At 41.3% G+C, this 20,673-nt stretch overlaps 1 protein-coding gene across 9 annotated transcripts; it reads right to left on the bottom strand.

Annotated features, from left to right (window-relative positions):
• Positions 1 to 708: 708 nt before the first annotated feature.
• On the bottom strand, positions 709 to 20,329 carry TCP11L2 (t-complex 11 like 2). Of its 9 annotated transcripts, none has more exons than XM_083859898.1 (11): positions 17,455 to 20,329; positions 16,193 to 16,669; positions 12,482 to 12,655; positions 11,103 to 11,238; positions 10,745 to 10,865; positions 9,836 to 10,056; positions 8,808 to 8,944; positions 7,626 to 7,813; positions 6,090 to 6,271; positions 5,182 to 5,354; positions 710 to 4,553 (listed from the first exon to the last, which is right to left on the bottom strand). In XM_083859898.1, the coding sequence occupies exons 3-11, from the start codon at positions 12,615 to 12,617 to the stop codon at positions 4,309 to 4,311; spliced, it is 1,539 nt and encodes a 512-aa protein (XP_083716024.1). In that variant the 5' UTR covers positions 12,618 to 12,655; positions 16,193 to 16,669; positions 17,455 to 20,329; the 3' UTR covers positions 710 to 4,308. The 9 variants fall into 9 exon arrangements, with proteins under 9 accessions (XP_083716022.1, XP_083716024.1, XP_083716025.1 ...); XM_083859899.1 differs by having other exon boundaries at positions 16,436 to 16,669; XM_083859897.1 differs by lacking the exon at positions 16,193 to 16,669 and having other exon boundaries at positions 17,455 to 20,327.
• Positions 20,330 to 20,673: the final 344 nt, after the last annotated feature.

The raw sequence follows: 20,673 nt of genomic DNA, 5'->3' as shown, positions 1-20,673 counted from the left end.
TTTAATTCAGCAGCAAGTCTAGGTGTCCTTTGCTCTCTTCTTTTAAGGGATCCAAACCCTTTTCCTGGGACCCCGTCCCAGACCAGGGGGTTCAAACGTTTCCCCCCCCCAGTATCCCGTTTTCCCAGTGGGTTGTATAGGAAAACTATCGGCTCCCTTCCTGAGGGTCCAACCCCTCCCTGGGACCGTCCCAGCCACCCGGGGTTTTTTACAACCCCTCTTTCCTCTGGGATCCCGTCCCAATCACTCGGGGGTCGCATTCACACTTTTTATCTTTTGCTTCACCTCTGTGCTAGCCGTTTCCCTTGCGAGATAACGAACAGCATGAGAAGCCACACCACACTCACTTCACCAGTCTGGTGTATCCAGCCAGTGTCCCATTCACACAGCACACAGACCCCCCTTTTAACCCGCTCCCCTGAGAATTACTCACAACCATTTTCTTCCTCGGGTTCTTCGTGCACGAGGTTTTTATGGAGCAAAAATACTGCAGTTTTAGGGAGCCTTTTCCCTTTTCCTTACTTGCTTTTTTCTTTCTCCTTGCTTGTCTCTTTGGATGTTGACCTGCAATCCCCAATTCTCACCAGGAAAAACAAAGTTTTGGGCCGCCAAAAACCCAGGCGGGGCGCCTCCCTCACTCTGCTTTTCCTGGGGTTTCAGGGTCGAGGTATATCCCGGCAAGAGCCCCCAAATTGTGAAAAACGAGGTTCACTTTTTAGTAAATTTTAAGGAATATGTTTAATAAAATAATTAAGACAATTAGGAGATAAGAAAAAACCAAAAACGGCCGGCCGGGTGACTTGGCACTCAGCCAAGTCCACACCTTGCTTTCTCAGAGACACTCGTTAAATACCCTTTTCGTTATATTGATATATGAAATTCCATAAACTAGTTTCCATATTCCAGGAACTGCCCTGCATGGTCCCTCCTTGGGTCCGCCTTTTTAGAGCATGCGTGTTTCGTGGCTGTGTCCTTGTTATCGCGTCCAGCTTGGGCCTTGGTCCGTGCTTTCTGCGGGTGGTAGATGCTGATAGTTGGTGTTATCAGTAGCAGAATCTTCTTTACATGTTCACTGGATGTTATCCCAACCAAACAGACAGTTCAAGCAGCTGCCGCATCAACTACTCCCTTTATATCTAGTCTTACCAATAGCAGAAATAAACTTATATCCTTAATATCCTTACTATGTTATTAATCATATAGCACACATCTTGCGAAAAGCCAATTTTATAATACACACATATAACACTGAATCACCTACGAATTTATTTGTTCTCCTTTCTAAGGGTCGGTGCTACAGACACCAAAATCACAGTGAAACGGGGAGATGCGGATCTGCCCCCCTTCAAGATAAAACAAGAGGCATTAGTGATCTCTGGAGATTCCTGTGGCAGTGAGGTTTTGAGATATATGTATATATTTGTAAAAATAATAATTGGTAAGTAAAAAAAGCGGACTGTGAAAACAGTACAGACACACGCCTGCTCTGGCTCCGGTTCCACGAGTGACATTCATGGGGTTGGGTCTCAGCTCCACCCATCCTGGACCCAAAGGCCCCTACCCTGAAGAGGAGTAACAGTTCAGACTCCTTCCATTTGGTTTCCGGCCTAAAGCGCACAGTCAGTGGAATACGTGGCAATCTATGTTTAATCCATGCAAGGCCTCTGTCGGACACAGGGGGAAGCCTGGAGCAGCTCCTCGCAGGCGCCACCCCTGCACTCCACTCCCCCTCCACGTCTGCCATGCAAACTCAATACGTCCTTCGTCCAAGTAGTTAGATTAAAGCAGGCAACTGTTTGAATACTATTTGTACAGCTGGGTTAAAGTCACTACTCTACACTGGAGCTGCTCCTGAGAGGTAAAAGAAAAACGGTCACGCCCTTTAAGAATCTGTTGCATTTTATAAAGTTTGTATAAATGACTTTTCACTTTTGAGGGTATCACAAACAAAATTTAATGCATACAAACCCTCAAATACTTGTTTTTTAACAAAGCTACTACAGAATGGCATCTAGTTTCACAGGGACAACTTTACAGAGTAGAGGTATGTGCATTTCAGCCTCAGTAGCATGAACAGCATGCAACAGATGACACTAAAAAGATGCAATGTCCATGTTTGAAACAATTAAACACATTAAACAATCACTTGAAACACAGGCCATGCTATAAAATGTCCTTTTCAAGTCACTCTAATTACCAACCCCTCCCCGCCTCCCCCCTCTCCCCCCAATAAATGCCATCTTTTGAGTACTTACTGGTAAAAACTAGTATGACAGTTTCCCCAGTTCATTAAAGAGCTATAGTTTGATATCTATTTGTACAATCAAATGCATATAAAATATTAAAATAAGAAGTTCATAATCATGTGAGCAATCACCTTCACATGTTTGTAAAATCCTCTTTTGGCTGAAGCTCAAAATCACATAGGTATTTCTAAAGTTGTAACAAATCTCTAAGATTCATTCCCCCTACCTGCTTTTGAAATGCATACTCTTAATGATTTTGAATTGCCTACCAAAATTTTGTATTCATCTGAGCAAGCCTTGCTTACCTAGTGGCACAGTTACAGTCTAAGAGTTCCTTTCTCTCAGGTTTTCCAGGAAACAGTTCCCTTTAAAATATGTGTTCATCTTTATTTTGTGCAATGTTTTCACAAGGGATAGAACAGAAGTGCACTAGAGAAATTTCTCTAAAAAAGGCATTTCAAAGAAAGTAATATGTACATGTGACCTTAACATGTACATGTGACCAAAGTCCTTGGACACTGAAGAACAACTGAATAGAAGTAATTTCCTTTGCTAGAAAGAGTACACATTCCTGTAGAAATGGAGTACAAAACCACAGTGCTAATAAATGCCCAGATTTTTTTAGACTTTTATGATAGACGCGGTAATGTATATAAACAATTTGTGTGATATTACGCTTTTACAGGTTTTGTCTCTTCATAAAAAATAGACTGTAATATAAAATATTAAAAACAAGCTCTAACTTGTACCACACTAGGGTTTTCTATATATGACATCTTAAAAGGAGTATCATATGGTAATATATTAAAATACAATTTTCAAGTAAATTAGTACATTTCATAGACAAGAACATGTCTATAATATGTATTCCAGCACTATCTAATCCCAGCAATCTGAAATATGCAAAATAAAGCCTGTGTAAACTTAAGAATTTTACTTCCACATTTCTCAAATTCAATTCTATTCAATTCCTGTATGCAAGGTTCCCAATGCCTTAAATAGGAACTAAGTATTGGGGCCCAGTCCAAAGAAATTTTAGGAAAATGGGAGCATTTCTCATGCACACCATAAAAAAGTGAATCTCGTAATATTTTCAGAGATTACTAATTACTTGGGTTCTTGCTTTCAGGTCTAAGAATATCTTGGGGAAAACTTACATTCTGATGGATAAGGGGTAGTTCTTCTGTGCTACACTGTAAGGTCAGTCTTAAGTGCTTTTGGGAATAAAGGTTAGAAAGACCTAACTTAAAAATACTTAATACCCATCCATTAGGATCAATGATCAGTACATACACTATTAAAGATCTGTATGACCTCCACTGAATAAACAAAATGTTTATAAACACTATATACAAAAAATTTACTCCATCCCCCCTACATCATGTTTCTTAGGTGTTTATCATTAATCTCAATTAGCATTGAGAAGCTCTGAATGATTCCTACTTGAAGTGGTGAAAGCTGCTTCTGTAACTACTATCCTGCAAACGGCTTGTAACACTGGCATTCCTTTATGCAACTGAGGCAAAGCTCTGGGTCCAGTAATTCCAAGAGTACCTGAACTTGGTCTAGTATGAACGTGAGTTTGGTTACTCAAGCAGTTACACTATACTTCCTCCTTCAAAGTATTTTCAGAAACATAATTGTTGTCTGAGATGTTACTCTACAAAAATACAATGTAAGCATAGTACATTTTATCTACAGTTGTTTTGTCATTTCCTAATATGCAGTGCTGTATGCAAATATATTTGAGTTGAAAAATAACATTGTTTTGATGGTGGCAAAACAGTAAGTACATTGCCAGCTCTTTCCCACCGTGAGCATAATAAAGGTTTGCTATGGAAATTAATAATTCACTGGCCATTACAAGTGACAATCCATTAAACGAATATTTTTCTATTAAATATATATATATGACCTTGACATTATTTTCTTTATAGTAAATTTCAGAAACTATCTGTATACATTTTAGAAGACCTTTTCCCATCAACAGTCACTGGAGTAGGCTGTTCTTAGAGATGTGACTTCCCCACTGTCTTGGAAGATTACAAAAAGGGTACATTTTTTAATTGCTAGATGTTTCTGCTTCTGTTTTCTCCATTGCTGCCTCAGGAAAAAGCAGTTTTCTAAGTATGTTTGCGTAGAATGGTCCATACACTTTTTTATTGAAGTTTACAATGCTTGCATACTGGGATCCCAGAAACTCCATCTCTCTCTGAATCACAGAAAGGCCTCCTGGCATAGTAGGCATACACTTCTGAAAACTTGGAAGAGCAAGCAAGCTTCTCATGAAGAGCTGGATTCGTTTGTCTGAAATGGAATATAAAGTATGCTCGGAACAAACGTAAACCCAAGATGATGCCACAGTCACTTTGTAAGCACCTTGCACATCAGCACAGCAAAAAATCCAACAATATAAGCAATAACTCTTTCCCCAAGATTGTGTTGGGTGGGAAACAATACTGTAAGCTTCTTAAATTTGGCTACTGCAAGGTGGACACAGCACAAACCTACTGCAACAAGTTACATTAACGAATATGAAATAGACTCAAAGGAAAAAAAAAAACAAATCCACTAGGTTTAAACCCAGAATGGACAGAAGAAAGACTAAATAACACTAATTTTTTCTAAATTCTTCTCCAAAATACTAGGCTGCCTAGGCTTGTCTCTACATGCATTTTTACAATTATTTCTAGCTGTGACTAACCACGTTCTGCAGCATACTAAGAACACCATCTTTAAGTAAAGGACATTTCCTTAGTCTTAGTTGAGCCAGTATTTCACTGCAGTAAGAAAATGTGTGACAGTTCTGGCTTCTTTTTCTCTTCCAGAATTCCAACATCAATGCTTTTAGAAGATAATTAGACAGTTGATTAAGCTTGCTGGGAGTAAGTTTATAAAAAGACACATACAATATGACAGGCAGTATCTTACTTACCAATCAAGGAACAGACAGGATTATTCTTCTCAACAATATGAGCGATTTGACCCACTAAATTACTCTGCATTTCTTCACCAAGAGTGGGAAGACCTCTTTCACTTAGAGACTTGTTCACAGTGCTGCAAATCTGGGTGCCAATAGCATTCAGAGCCTCCTTCAAGTCAAAACTTCTGGAAGAAACAGAAAAGCATTAAATTCTGCAGTTTCTGTAGCATAGGTTGTAAAGTGCCCTCACTTGTCTCCCTTTTATGTTCAACCTGGTCTCTGTAATGAGAATTTTGAAAAGTTTTCATCTTTTGCTGCAGATTTATGTAAATCTACATATACAGGAAAATCTCTATGTGAAAGATAAAATAAGGGCCTAGTTGTGATCCAAACGCGAAAGGCAATTTCAAGTGTGCAGCAGTGACATCATTCACTTGTTCACTATCCTTGTGCCTGGGTGTTTTTCTGGGCCACGTGCATAGCATTTTTTGCAAAAAAAGAGAGTGGGAAACTTTTAAAAGACAGTCACATACATTAGATTTGCTTGTAGTACAGGGAGACAAAAGAAATAGGCAGCCAAGTAACTTGAACAACCTACAACAAGTTTGAAGCAACTCCCAAGAGGATTTAGTGAATGTATTGACACAGTCTATCCACTATTAGGAGTGTCTGAATAAACCTTCCTACTAGGCTCCAAAATCTGTACATTAACATCAAGAGTAAGATTGCATTAAAATCTACCTTTTGAAAACATGTGACTAACATGTAGTAGCCTTGTGTCATAAAGGGAATACATAAATGATGAGAATTTGGTATCTTCCTATTAGTAACAAAGCACCAGCTATGCCACTAGAATTGTTTCCAATTGCTTCCTGTCAAAAAAAGTAAGAGTTAAAAAAAGAACTAAAAAAAGGCCTTACTTCTTGTTCATGCCTTCAAGAAGAGGAAGGGAGATCCTTTTCAGCTGGTCAGCAAAATCAGGCACATCTACCATGGTTGCACCCACCATGTTGTTTGTTATGAGAGAAACACAAGCTATGACTTTTAATTGATTGAGCTTTTCTCTCAGCTCCTGAAGACGAATTTCATCTGTTATTAGAGTCTAGAATTGAAACAATAATACTAATTTAGGAATAAGGAGGGAGAGAGACAGGAAAAGGACAGATCTAGGATGTAGTCATGAAGCACTACTAGTTTTAATCACAAATACACAAACCCAGAGAAAACAGCTACTGAAATACCCTAAATGTGCAGTATAGCATGAAGTGGCATTACAAGTACCAGAAGTAAACCTGTGGTGGGAAGAAAAGTAATGAGGAAACTGAGGACATGGCACCTTATTCCTCATCACTGCTGACAAATCTGCAACCAACAATTCAGCCCACGACACGGACTGCTCAGAGGATCCAGAGGACATTATAATGACCAAGTTACAGACAGAATAGTCTTCTGGATTTGGGTGTCTTTTGAAAAAATGCCAAGACTGGTAACTGATGGATAATAATGAACAACCATGCTTGACAACCACCAAAGCAGGTTCTGCAAGTGATACATAACCTACTCCAGGCAAAAAGCCAGCTGATCATACCAAGAACATAAGTAATCCCCACAGCAAGATGTAGCTGGAGTTAATTTCAGGTCACAAAGAGTTCATCCTGAGCAGCACAGGGGCATTAACATCCAACCGTAGCTGATAGCAATTTCATAGTATGTCAAACTAGATCCACTAGAGGACATCTGTATATAGTTCTTAATCAAAACCATCCACAGAAAGCTAAGAAAGTGGTTTCCCTTCTGTCCACTGACTGAGAACACCAAGAGCATTCCCATGTATTTAGCAATTTCTGTGCCAGGCCACCCTACTCGTAGCTAAGACCCTCCCTGGAAACACAAATTTTAGCCCTGACTGATGGCAAATTTCACACTGGTTTTCTGGAAAGTTACAGAGGTCAGTAATCAGGAACTGGAGGGAAAAACTGAACACTAAGTCTTGAAGCAAGAATTTACATGCACTGAGGAAGGGCAAATACCTACTTTAGAGGCCTCAGCTTTTTACTGATTCTGTTCCAAACCATGATCCCACCAATTCCTGCTGCTGTTATGAAGATAGGGTGCTACAATCAGTTCTTTTAAAGATAGAGAAGGCCAAGTACTGTCAATACAAGGCCCAGCCTTTGACCTCAGCCAAGACAGATCTTAGGGTGGAGCTGGTGAGCTATGATTGGAAAGAGGGAAAACAACCTTTACCTTGTTCTTTCCTGGTTGTTGACTTGCCCATCTCGAATTTCAGAAACTGGACTAGAATATAATCTCCAGATTTCAAATTTACTTTATTTGCAGGAATTTAAGGAATGCAAGAGAATATTCACTTACTGTCATCAATAGCAGGATTATTATAACCCCACCAATGATTTCATGTAGCTGGTAACCTGAGGACACCAAAATACATTTCTTACCTCTGGAAATGTTTTGCAATAATCCCACTGTAACAGTTTCAAGTAGCCATTGTTTAGCACCAGTGTAGGACTAATAATTGGTTTTGAACTACTATCAGCACCAGGGAATGATGACGACTCATCAGAAATAGATGACAATTCATCTTCTATTGCTTCCTTTATCCATTCTGTTGTGAGATTCAGGGCACCTAAGTATTGCAAATAGCACAGATTTACTGCATGCCTTCAGCAAAATAGGCACTACCTCGAGAAAAAAAAAAGAGTTGTACACATAAGAGGATTTAACTTCTGAAGACTTAAACAGAATGGACAGCTGAGTCCTCACACATGGTAATTGTCTCACTCACATTCTTCCACTGATCACCTTTAAATTCTACATGGTTTGTGCAAACCCAGCCACAAATTATTAAGACTTCAGACAAGATTTTTAGGTAATAGAAGTCTCAAAGTTTGAGTTCACAAAGAATTGTTTTCCGCTTTTTGGAGAGGTCACTTGTCAGATAGGGCCTAAGTTCGAAACATAGAGGTGAAGGAAGATTAAAACACTTGATGTGCTGTGGTAGAGTTTTTCTCAGGCTGCATATATGAACACTGCAGGCCCTATCAGCAGCTTAGAGCTCCCACTCTAGAAACCCCTGCTCCAAACATTAAAAAGCTTACTATTCTTGGAGGATATATTTCTGAACACTGTTTAACCAAATTACACAAAGTGTGTAATAGTGGATCGAGTTGACTTTGTATCCTCTAAGAAATTTCGTTCAGAGCCTGCCTTTTGTTTATTAAAAAATTGATCTTACACCTCTTCCAGGTTTCAGCACGCTAACTGGTTTTACATGTTTACTTCACACTAAAAACAGAACTGTTGTACACAAAAAAGTCTTATCTTATGTAGGGCTTCTGCATCCAGACACCAAGAGACTCATCTTGTTCATCACACACCAACCAATTTGGCAAATCCAAGTTTGTCTGAAAGTGCCCCAGATTGCAGACAGACAAACTTGACAGAAAGTTAAGCAATCATCCAGTGATAGCTTGCTTGTCAAAATATATTCCCATTACTTAGATACAGACAAGAAATTTAAGTTTTTCTCTATGTTTCCTTTGCACCTTACAGAGTTTTCACAGTACGAATTTAAATAGTCTTCTTTTCAAAGTTTAAATTAAATATAGCATGGTACATACTTGGTGTTTCTTCAAGAATTTCCTGGAATTTTGTTCTTTCATAATCCACCAAGTTATGCCAGAGGTATGGTCTAAGACTTTTAATTGTATAATTTGCCATATCCACTTTCATCAGGTCCAAAACACGGAATATTTGTCTGAAAAGAAGAATTTGAAATTTCACAGTTTAATGTAGTCTATTGGTTTTCACCAGCACGCGTGAAGCACATGTACATTATCACTTTAATTTCAATTGTGGGAGCAGTGAACTCCCTCACTGGCATTTCAGAGTAACAGATATGTTACCTATCATCTGGAGTTCTTGAAGGAGTAGCGTATATAAGGCTTGCTCTAAGTTAAAGAGAATAGGACTAATGTAGCATCACTAAATGCTACAGCCCTGTAAGCTTTTCAAGAACTACATGAATTGGTATATTTCAGCCTAAATTAACAACTTTTAACTTCCTGGTGACTGATTGCAATAAGAGAAACAATCCTTCTGGCCCAGTTGCTTTGATCCCTAAATATACACAGTAGAACAACTACCATCTACTCTTAATATTTCAGTGTACCTAAGGATCACTGTTTTCTGCCCTGTAATGAAAATGTTTTACTCAAGTTCAAGTAATAAGATCTTAACTAAAGAACTTTTAAATCTAAAGTTTGGCCTTCCAGAAGAAGCAGGCAATTAACACTTTAGGAAGAAACCGTACAAGTGTGCTGCTTACATTTTGGAAGAATGAACAAGACAGAAAAAAAGAGTTTCTGAAACAAAGATTATTGCAAGAGTTGTTGGCTTAGATATTTAGAGCTGCCTGGTTTCATCTATGTATCCTACCCATTTCATTACAAAGTAAGATTACAGTCTGGTCAGTGTGTCAGAGCTCCTCCCCTTTAATGCTTCAGGAAGTTTTCTTATGGTTTAACAGGTGTTATGCAAAACTGACACAATTTTAGACTTCCTATACCCAGCCCCCACCCCACCTTCCACTGTCTACTACCCTTTCAGAGAGGAGCTTTTTCTCCAAAAACCACACTCAAATACCAACCTCAGTAACTCTACAATATTGTCAGTTGCTTTTAACTGTTTTATGTCGTTGTCTCTTATTGGAGCACATAACTTTCCCATAGTGTTGATGATATAGTTAGCTAGCCCAGGAATATCAACAGCATTGTGTTCTGCCTGCTGTCTTATAAGATCCGTATCTAAAACTTCACAAATTTGATTGTGAATCCTGTTTGCTCCAGGAGTCAGGAAGGAAAGAAGAATCTAAATTAGAGGGGGGGGGAAAAAAAGGAAAAGCTGATCAATAAAAACCAAACCACTTAGGAAACACATTTGAGTGAAATTTTAATATTCATGTCAGGTGTATATAGCTGACAGATTATAACTAGACATTTTAAGATTTAACATTATCAAAGGTAGTGAGGAAAAAAATTCTGCAAAAATGCTTAAAGCCAATAAAACGAAAAGCAAGTCAACAACTAGACTGCTTCAAAAGCTGGGAGGCTGCCCTGTAAAACAAACACTAACTTAAAATTCTGAAAGACTTAGTATTGTGGCAGGATTAGGTTTGTATGCTCAGCTGTGCAATAATCAAACAATGAAGTCTAAGTGGGCAGGTGCTGTCATGTTTATACTCCTGTTCATGCCCTAAGCTCACAGTATGGTTCTGAAAACAGGCTAGTAGAGATGTGAAGCTTTGGGAAAAGTGATGACTTCCAACTGATCACTGTGCAGTGAAAGTTGAGTGAACTGTTTGTTTGTGGCCATATTACTGGTTAATATAAATATACTACAAACAGACATCTATTTTCAGTTCTGAATAATCATAGCTTCACATTATAAAAGGAAGAACTAGGTGGTGTTGGCTCAGCTAAGTTAAGGAGACCCTTCAGTCAACTAAGGGAGACTCTTAGAGCTAAGCTGACAAAACAATACAGAGAAAGAACATTACCTCCCTAATTTCCTCAAAGAGCTTGATAGCATGTTCGTATTCTGGAGGATCTTCATTCAGTTCTGATTCCAAATGATCCCAAAATGCCTTGTGTACAATTTGTTTCACTGTGCCTGCAAAGCTGTGGAGTAAATCAATTAGATATGGAAAAGACTCTCACCTAGCTTTTGTCCTTGTAACTGTTTTAGATGAGACTGATCACTTGTTGGGAAACACACCTTCCCAGATATTATGCCCTGCAACCACATCTTTCTTGGGTGGTGGATCATCAGCTCCCACAACACAGTCTAGACTGCTCCATTCATTTCTCCTCTCCTTCCAGCACCAGCACTGCTTCTTGCAAAATTCAGGCTCTTACCTGTTTTGTGGGTAGTCTTCATGTTTTATGCAAAAATTTGCATTTACAGCAATTTCATGAGCTAGAGTCCAGTTTGACAGATTTCTTGTAGCTGCCATCAGTTCATCAAATGTGATAACTTTGGGAGGGCTTGCTGCTGGAACAAACAAGATCAATTCAAGCCAAATATCTGTAGCTGATTAAGTACAATTGAATATACTAAACCCTAGAAATTTTACTGCTAATTGGACTCCAGTACTCTGGAAGAAGCAACCCAAGATTACCAAGTCTTTATATCTTCCTGAAACATGAACTCAGGAAACTCCCAGCTTATCAGGGGTGTGTGTGTTTTTAGGGAAGTACCACACAAGCCTCAAAACATTTTGAGGAGCATTTTCGTATTTCTGCATCTGAACTAAATTTTTTTTTCCTTTAAAATAGGATCTTGCATTCCACAGATTTCCTACTAACTGTTCTGTCAAAGCCATCTAACCAAAAGCATGGGCAGTAAGAGATACCAGATGCCCTCTATAATTCTGAACACATGATGGGTATATTGCCTGCTGAAAAGGTTTTGAACTTACTGACTTGCAAACCCCCCCCCCCCCCCCCCAGATCTTTTATCTGCTGTGGAATGTAAGTTATACTCATTTTTTTAGAAGTTAGCAGCGATGAAAAACAAACTCTATACTGGAAAACAAGAGCAAATTCCTAAAGTTTCTAAATCCTCAAATTCTGCAATTTAATTTAGCATTTGGAAGACTGGTAACAAAGAAAGCCAAGGAGCCAGCTGCCAACTGCAGCTCCACTAACAAGCTTGTTTTAATGTAAGACTTCATTCACATAGATGTAAGAAGTAAGCATGGTCTGCAAATGCTTACAGATACATATGAACCACATCTTAACCAAGGTTTTATTTACCGTTACTCAAATTATCTTCCTTGTGCAAATGTGCTTTTTATGTTTGATTCTAATATTTATAAAAGAAAAATGTGAATTCAAGATTAATTACATGTAACTTAATATAGTATTACAAATATAGTTACAGAATTACTTTTTAAGTGTAGGGATTAAACAGAAGAAAACCACTCTTTGCACAAAGGCATATCCGATTGAGTGGGAGGCTGCTACCGATGTCAAGGTTAGGAAGACCATGGTGACACACTTTTCTTACACTTTCTGAAGGGATGGACTGCACAGGGAGAGCCCCATGGATACAGCTGCTGGTGTTCCACACATAGGAGATGCACTGCTTCACAGCAGAGAGAAAGTCATGCCTCTCTCTTAATACTCTTAAACAGATTCAGAATCCCAGGTTCTATCCACGACAGCAAAGAGAAACAAGGTAAGTTAGCCTTATTAGTCCATGCACAATGCAGGTAAGGCTGAAATAGGCTTACATGCTGGGGAGCTGGGCTTGCTTGAAGAATCACTGTTAAAGCTCTGCCTGGAATATTCTGAGTCACTGGAAGAAGCTGTGCTTTCCGAGAGGTGTGAAGAATCTGAGTCGCTGTTCTGGTCATCATTGAGGGGCATTCTGATTCCCTTTACCTTGTTTACACAGTAAACAATACCTGGAAAAACAAACACAATTCCCATAAAACCAGCACTTACTTTTGTTTGTTTCTAAAAGTCAGCTGCTGATCATTTTATTGTGAATGACGATCAAGTAGTTGTCTTTCCTAAATGGGAAAAGAAAAGGAAAGGATCTGGCTTGACATGCAGAATCATATAGTTATCAACAAACTATACTTGTTCTGTAAGAAAGCTTTGTACCTTCAGCTGTTTCATACCCTAATGATCATGTTGGAGACCATCCCTAAACTGGTTTTATTTTAAGAAATGAAAGACTACCCACAGGAACCCCTGAAGCTGCTTGTTGCAAGACTTTTGGTAGTTTTCAATGTCCATAAAGGCATCTCATGATGTTACCATCCCCCATCTGACTTCACGAAGCAGTTGTGTTTAGCAATGAGTTTCCTTCCACAACAGGCTGTACCAAGGGTAATGACTGTGAAGCAAACACAGAAGTTGCAGGTGGAGAACAGACAATAATTCAAAATATTATATATCTGTCAGGGTGTAGCTGAAAGTCCAGCCTGCTGCTTTAGGAAGGTTCATGCTCAGAATCAGATCAACAATGGCACAGACCCAAAACCCACTCCTCATAGGGGTGAAGGTGGATGGGTGTTCTGGTTTAAGCTGAATGGCAACTCTGAGCCTCTAACATTCCATTTAGCACAGACAACAACCTCCACTGAGAAGTGCTGTGCTTCATAGTGTTTCTGTCTATGTAAAGAAACTGCCTCCCAGGCAGATAAACTGCAATTGCCGAAAATGTGGACAGCTGCGCAGTGTGATACAGATGATTAACAACTGCATGACAGGAAGGGAAAAATATGTTCATCATAATAATAAAATGAGAAACTGGAAGTCAGCTGTCATTACTACCAAAGGAATTTGGCCCAGATACCAAAGGTAGCTGTCCATCTCTGATTATGGTCATGAAGCATTCTGTAGTGGACCTTATGAAGAGACATAGCCAGCAATGGTTTCCATCAGCAAATTTAACTAATATATAACTTCATTTATTATTTAACCACATCAACTGCAGTAGGCAGGGAATATCACATTTCGCAACTACTGAACTTGAAAAAAAGGCACGTTTGGCAATAAAAAAATGATCTTTGTCTGTACTTATGTGAATCAACATATTGTGGTGTCCTGGGAGAGACAATAGTTAGTGAAAAAAAGATTTCTTTATGCTGGCACCTAGTTACAGCTTGGGTACCAACAGGCCTTTATAACTCGATGAGCTACTACACTGATGAGCACTCCCACTGACTGAGATAATTAACATTTCTAAAGTGTATGTTCACTCTTCCTCCTCTCCCAAGAGGAAAGAGGATGCACTTGAACACCTTATTTATGTCATACGTTACACTGGGGGTTTTTTGTGAAAAGATTTGGTCACATTAGTAAGAACACAGCTATCAGTTTATCACTATACTGGAGGAGCCCGTAAGAGATACTTGACTAGAACATAGAAGTCATGCATTCAGAACCTGCAGCATTACTTGTGATCCTAAGCATCATAATTCTTATTAGAACAGCAATTTTATAATTTCTAACAAGCAAATATTTAAAACAGTATTGGCTAAACAAGACAGAATTGCAAGAGAACCTAAAAACCCCAAAACGCAGAGATATTTTGGTTTGGAAATTATATTTTAGTTACAACTAGAAATAGGTCACCAATTAATGCTAGTGAAGAAACAAACTATTTCTTCAATTAAAATCAGATCTCAAAGTTAGTGCTGACCAAAAACTAGTTGTGACAAACTAGTTATAGAACATACTTAAGGTTCTTCATGTTGAACGGCTCACTCAAATACAGTAACACGGTACAGAGCCTGCAAAGCTTTTATTACCCTCCAACTATTTTTTGTTTATCAATATAAGAACACTGTATTTCCAGGCTTTAATCTTGTGTAACACTCCTTTATTTCCATACAAATAACTAAACCCCAAAAAATTAATGTTGAAGCACATTGTTCATCAAAAGATTTGATTAATGTTGTTTGCAGCGTAGTGGCCCAAAGTCTTGCAAATCGCTTGCAAGTATGAGCACTTCACAGTGTGTCTACTGTTTCAGTTCAGGTGTTAAGAACATGGAAGAAGGTAAATGACCATTAAAACCCCAAATGCTCTCACACAATTTACACATCATCATTTCATGAACTTCCTCTTACCTCAAGGTATGACAATGTTACTAAATATTCAGCTTTGCAAGGTGCTGCTGAGAGAAGCACTAAACCAGCCATAAAGGTGAGTCAGCACTGCCATTTTCCACCCCATCTTGATTTCCAAGAAAATCAAGTAGTTACGGTAGAATTAGAATTCTATCTACATTAAGTCCGTAAGTACTAGCCCCAGCAAAGGATCTTTTGGCAACAAATAGTTGCATTTTAAAGAGGCTCATAGCATTTTGATGTATCAAGACAATACCTGCTCCTACAATATACACACACATACAGACAGCAGAGCTGTCAGTAGAGCTTCAGAAGGCTTAATTTAAGTAAGAAGTTTCAACACTGCAACAGAAGATGACATACAAAAAACCTCTAATCTTTTGCCACACTAAATACATTTCCTAGTGGAATGTTTCAAACACAATGGGAAACAGAATGGGTGTATTCTGCAGATTCAGAACATTATTGCTAAATTCTAAGTTTAAAAGATAAACACATCAAACTGCTTGTATATATGTGAATATACAAGCAGAACCTGCAGGGGCCATCTAAAACACTTAGGCAAAAATACTGTCATTGTGCATATGAAAGGTAAGTGCAAACCAAAAATGCCATTTATAATTAGTTACAACAATAGACAACTGAGTCACTTGGTCTTTGCTTTACAGTATACACTAGAAGAGCTGATTTTCCTTACATTTTTGTAGACAGCACAGAAGTTCTCATTAATAACTAAGGGCCAAGCTTTTTTAGAACTTTAAATTAGTATAATGGTCACATAAAATATTTCAAAAAGCCCTTCAGCCTTGCAAGATCTCTTTATAACTCACCATCTTGGACGAGCAATACCATCCTGTTACTTATTTGCTCATTAATTATTACATATTAGGCTGTTGGTTTAATATACATATTAATATCCCATCTGTTCTATTAAAGAGTCAGCCAGAGGTTACAATCTACTTTACTCTGCTGCATTAAAGACTACCCACATTTACCTTTATATTACATTGGACACCGTAACAGTGGGCTTCATCACACTATCTGCTTTCTTTCAATCAGTACCATACTGTAGGGGTTTTTAAGGATAATCTCTTTGGGAGACAAAGCTAAAAGTATCTTCTATGTGTACCAACCCCAAGATTCTAGCTAATTTAACAATGAAGAAAGAAATTCTCACTTTTCTGCTATTTAGATAGATGGGAATCATGCTTTTTAGTAAAAAGAGAATGAATACAAAACCATAGATGCTTAAATGCATCTTGATCTTAACTGCATCTTACTGCATCACCCAACTCGATTCTTAATTTAGAACTTATCAAGACTGCAAGATCAGGTTAGTTTTAGAAGACACAAACACACTTTTTATTCCTGAAGGTTTGCTTTAGAAGTTTTTTCAAGAAGAACCTGGGGGGAGGAGAGAGGAAGACAGCTTCACAGTTTGTTGGATTTTTTCTTCAGATACCATCTTCAAGGAAAGGTTTTCCACAGCCCTGCTTTGTTCAAAGGAAGTGTGCATGGACACAGAGACTTATGAGTGCTCTGTCTAGTTTTACCACTATGAAGGTCTCAACTTTGTTTATTCTGCTGGGCACACATTCTTACTATCTTCAAGCTGGCACCGAGTGAATCCTATTCGGTCTCGAGTTTCCCCTTCACTGACTCCACCTCTGTCAGCACTCACGACACGGTAACAGAAAAGAGCCTTTGTTAAGAGTTACTTGCATTTCCTCCTGCCTCATTTTTCACAGCTCACAGCCGACATTCCTCCCCTTTCGTTTTCTAGTTCCACAGCTCTTCCCTTTGGAGTGACACTTCTCTTCATGAAAGCTTAAAAATCTGTATCGGCGAGAGTGAGATACGGCCGAGTGCCCCGAGCAGTGCCCTCCGCCCGGACAAGTCGGTGATGGGACGAGGGCCCGCGGCTCCTGAGGGGAGCCCGGGTACGCCCTGCCCGCTCCCCTCCCCCGCGGGGGAGCGACACCGAGGGGAGCCGGGCGCTCCTCCTCTTCCTCCATCTGTTTCGCTGCCTGTCTCCGCCCTCGGTCCCATGTTTTTAACAGTTAGCAAAGGCAAGAGTTTGGCACTCGCCGACCAAAACAAACAGCGTTTCCAAGGACAGGCCCGGGACGAAGGAGTCCGGGGGAGAAGCAAGGAGGGAAAGCTCCCTGTCAGCCCCAGAGAAGGCGAACCTGGGCAACCGCCCCTAAGCGCCCGGGCCCCCATGTCCCGGGGAGATCTCGAGGTGCCCCCCTGCCCTGCTGACCGGGGCTGCAGGAGGGGACCCTGCGGCTGCGCCCGTCGGGGCGGATCGTCCCGGCGGACGCCAAGAGATGGCGAAAGCCCAGGACACGGGGCAAGGGGAGAACTACGGACCCAGCGCAGGAACTGCGAAACCCACCTGCTGTAGCGGGTGCCCCACCGGGGCAGCAGAGCGACGGGCCAGTCCACCACCTCCCTGCCACCCACACCGCACAGGAGGGTGGCAGCCCCCAAGCCAGCGCTGACCCGAACTCACCCCGCGGCTCACCGCCCAGCGTGCCTGGACACCCCGCCGCGTGTCAGCTCCGCCGACCAGCCGGAGCAGCCCTGCCCTGCCCCGCTGTCCCCAGCCGGCCACTCACCGGTGCCCCTTGCCGTCCTGCGCGGCGCTCACCAGGACCGCACACAACCCCCCCCAGATTTAAAGACCCAGCCCGGACTATTATTGTCTTCCTCGGGCACGTCCATCTCTGACGGTGGAAGGGGGGACGTGTGTCATCTTTTCCTGCTTGTCAGCGGAGAGTTATCCGAGGGGCTTGGGCCAACCGCCGCTTATGTCCATAGAAACGGCCCGTGTCTCCTCATTCTACCTGCGACCGGACACTAAGCATAGAGAAATACGAGGCGACAGGGGAATGTGCTTCGGCGGAGTCCCCCGCGCTGACAATGGGCCGTGCCGGCGTGCGGGGGGTAGGCCGGGGGACGGGCCGAGTGGTGTTTACGGAAGGGCTCCGTCCGCCCCGCCTGGGGCCGCCCGCGCCCCGCCCCCAGGCCGCCTCAGGGATGGGAGCACCGATCCCTCAGAGCTCCGGTGTTGGGGAAAGCGGCTGTGCTCGCAGGGGACGGGCTAGCTTCTTAGGTCTTGTGTGGCTGCCTTTGTGCACTGCGCTGCAAAGGGAGCTTTAACTATGTTCCTCCCCTGGTTTCCTTACTCTGTCGATGGGTGGGGGAGGGTAGTGAGGCGCCCTTCCACGCGCCATCTTGGCCCCCCCACTGCCACCCCTGCCACCGCGGCTTCAGGGGAGCCACTCGGGACCGTGCCGAATTTAGTCACCCGTTTCGTTCATGGCTGTGGTGTCCGGAGGCCTGCTGAGCGCCCACTGAGGAACGTAGCATGGGGCAGTGCAGCACTATCATTATAAATGCTTTGCTTATTGGTTATTGACCTTATACACTGGCAGCAGCTTCACGCACCCACTGGGCCAGCAGTACCTGTCAGGGTCATCACCTCTCCCTGTCACTGGAGGTAGGTGCCACTACTGCCTCACACACCAGGAAGCACGGAGGGCGAAACGCTGGCAGTCATCTCTGAAGCAAGAGCTCACTAACGCCAGCCTTGCCGATCGTGAAGACAGAGCTCCCCTTCCTGCAGATAACCTTTAGCACAGGTGGTGAACTACACAGAACAGGTGTTGTATTCAGGTACACAAAGCCCACTGTAGGTCCCATTAACCTCTGCTATAAATTCAAGGGCTCGAAGCAGGGAACGGAGTTTGGCCCAAGTGCCCAGCTGGAGAGGGAGCGCTTGCTTGCAGTGATACAGAGCACCTGTCAGCTCGGCCATCAGAGACATTCAATGGGATTAAGTCCAACAGCTTAATCCAATAGCTTCTATAAACAAGATGATGTTTTAAATAACTGTAATTGTGCTACTTTACCCCACTTTGTGCATGTCACATGACAATAACAAGTCTGAAAGAGGCTGAAAAGGGCTTTGGAGAAGATTGTCATGGTATATAGATGGGCTGCTTTGTACAGACCTGTTACGACTTCCAAGGACATAATTTATTATTTTTTTACATCCATTTTTGTTTAGACACCATCTGAAATGTGGGGAAAGCACACGTTTCTGCTGTGATGGCTGCTAACACTTGTATTAATTCACCAGCTACAACTGCACAAAGAGTACTTGCAAAAACACTGGGGCCAAGCGATTCAGAGTCCATTTTGTGTCTCTGTGGACCGGCAATTGTGGAAACCTGTGCTGCTCAGTAGCCTAGTTTGCACAGGGAGGGAAAGGGGTCAGCCTCACCAAGTGAAGTAGCTTCTAAATACTGATATGAAAGATAACTTCAGGGGGAAAAGTATCTCAGGGATACCACCTAAATCATGGAGTAAGAGATGGGAGTCCAGTAAAGGATGGCTTTAAAGCAAAATTTTTTTTTCAGCTATAGTAGTGTCCTCTTACAAGCACACCAGCTGTTTTGGGGCCCATTCTTAAGTGCATAGCTTGCTCTATCTATCTATCTATCTATCTATCTATCTATCTGCTGTATCAGAGATTTATATCTGTATGTATAGCTGAGGCACCAAGGACATGCTTTGTTTGAGATTCTGGTCCAAGAGCCAAGAATGAGTTAGACACTGCAGTACTCAACACTTCACCTTCTTTTTGGTTTCAATTCTTTCCCGATCCAGAGGCAATGAAGCTATAGGCCACTATATGGATCTTGAAGTAGATTACCTGGAGGAGAGATTTTCTCCACAGAGAAATGCTGCTTATTTCTCATTTTCTGGTGTCCCCAATGTCAGCCAGAAAAATAATTGTACTTTAAATTTGTTCTGCTTAATTAACAAGATCAATGTCCTTCTATCTTACATTGCACATGCATGTATGTCCTGGATTTGGCTGGGATGGAGTTAATTTTCTTTCTAGTAGCTGGCAAGGGGTGTTTTGGATTTTTTTGATAACAGGGGATTGCTTTAGTTACTGGTAAGCTGTGCTTACACTGAGTCAAGGCCTTTTCTGCCTCTCATCTCACCTCAGCAGCCAGGAGGAAGGTGCACAAAAAGTTGGGAGAGGACACAGCCAGCACAGCTGACCCCATTGACCCAAGGGATGTTCCATACCATATGGCATCATGGCCAGCAATAAAACTGTGGGAAGGCTGGGGCAAGGGCACAGCTTGGGGACTGGCTGGCCATCAGTCAGTTGCTGGTGAGAAATTGTTTTCATTTGCATCAGTTGTCTTTCTTGGCGTTTATTTACCTCTTTGTTATTTTCATGTTTTATTACAATTTAATATTATTTTAATTTTCTTCAATTATTAAACTGCTTTTTTCTCAACCCACAAGTTTTCTCACTTTTACCCTTCTGATACTCTCCCTCATCCCACTGGGGATATGTAGGGTGAGAGAGAGCAACTGTGGTGCTTATTTCCTGGATGGAGCTAAACCACAACAGGTCATACACATTTGGAATTTTGACTAGTGTCGCAAGTCAACTTTAACTCTTGGCCTTTCACTACAAAAGCACTGTTAATTGAAATGAAGGACTAGTTTGTGCTCACTCTTTGCAGCAAGTTGGCTCGTAACCTTCCTTACTGTTACCAATAAAACTGGCAAAGACAGTAAAGTTTACAATTAATGCTCTGCTTTATCCAGCAAACGGCAAGGCAACTACTGAATGGATAAGATGTGCAGCTGCATTTGGCCTCATGGGTCAGAAATGTCCCAGTATGTGGCTAACTCATGGTTAGCATGGGAGGAGAGGAAAAGGGCAAGGCATTGCTATAGTTTATGCCAGGGCCCATGACAACTAACTTAAGAACATAACTTAAAGTCACAAGACATTTTCCCCT

Source organism: Zosterops lateralis (assembly GCF_965231275.1).
Source record: "Zosterops lateralis genome assembly, chromosome: 4".
NCBI classification, from domain to species: Eukaryota; Metazoa; Chordata; class Aves; order Passeriformes; family Zosteropidae; genus Zosterops; species Zosterops lateralis.
The sequence above is the reverse complement of the archived record's forward strand: the minus strand, read 5'-3'. Positions and strand labels throughout refer to the sequence as shown.

Bases quoted from the DNA above. Each gene is read 5' to 3' on its own strand.
- TCP11L2 (XM_083859898.1), bottom strand. From the start codon at position 12,617: ATGCCCCTCAATGATGACCAGAACAGCGACTCAGATTCTTCACACCTC. The intron at 11,239-12,481 runs GTAAGCCTATTT...TGTTTGTTCCAG, and splicing joins CAAGCCCAGCTCCCCAGCAT to CAGCAAGCCCTCCCAAAGTT. The intron at 10,866-11,102 runs GTAAGAGCCTGA...TTTACTCCACAG, and splicing joins GAAGACTACCCACAAAACAG to CTTTGCAGGCACAGTGAAAC.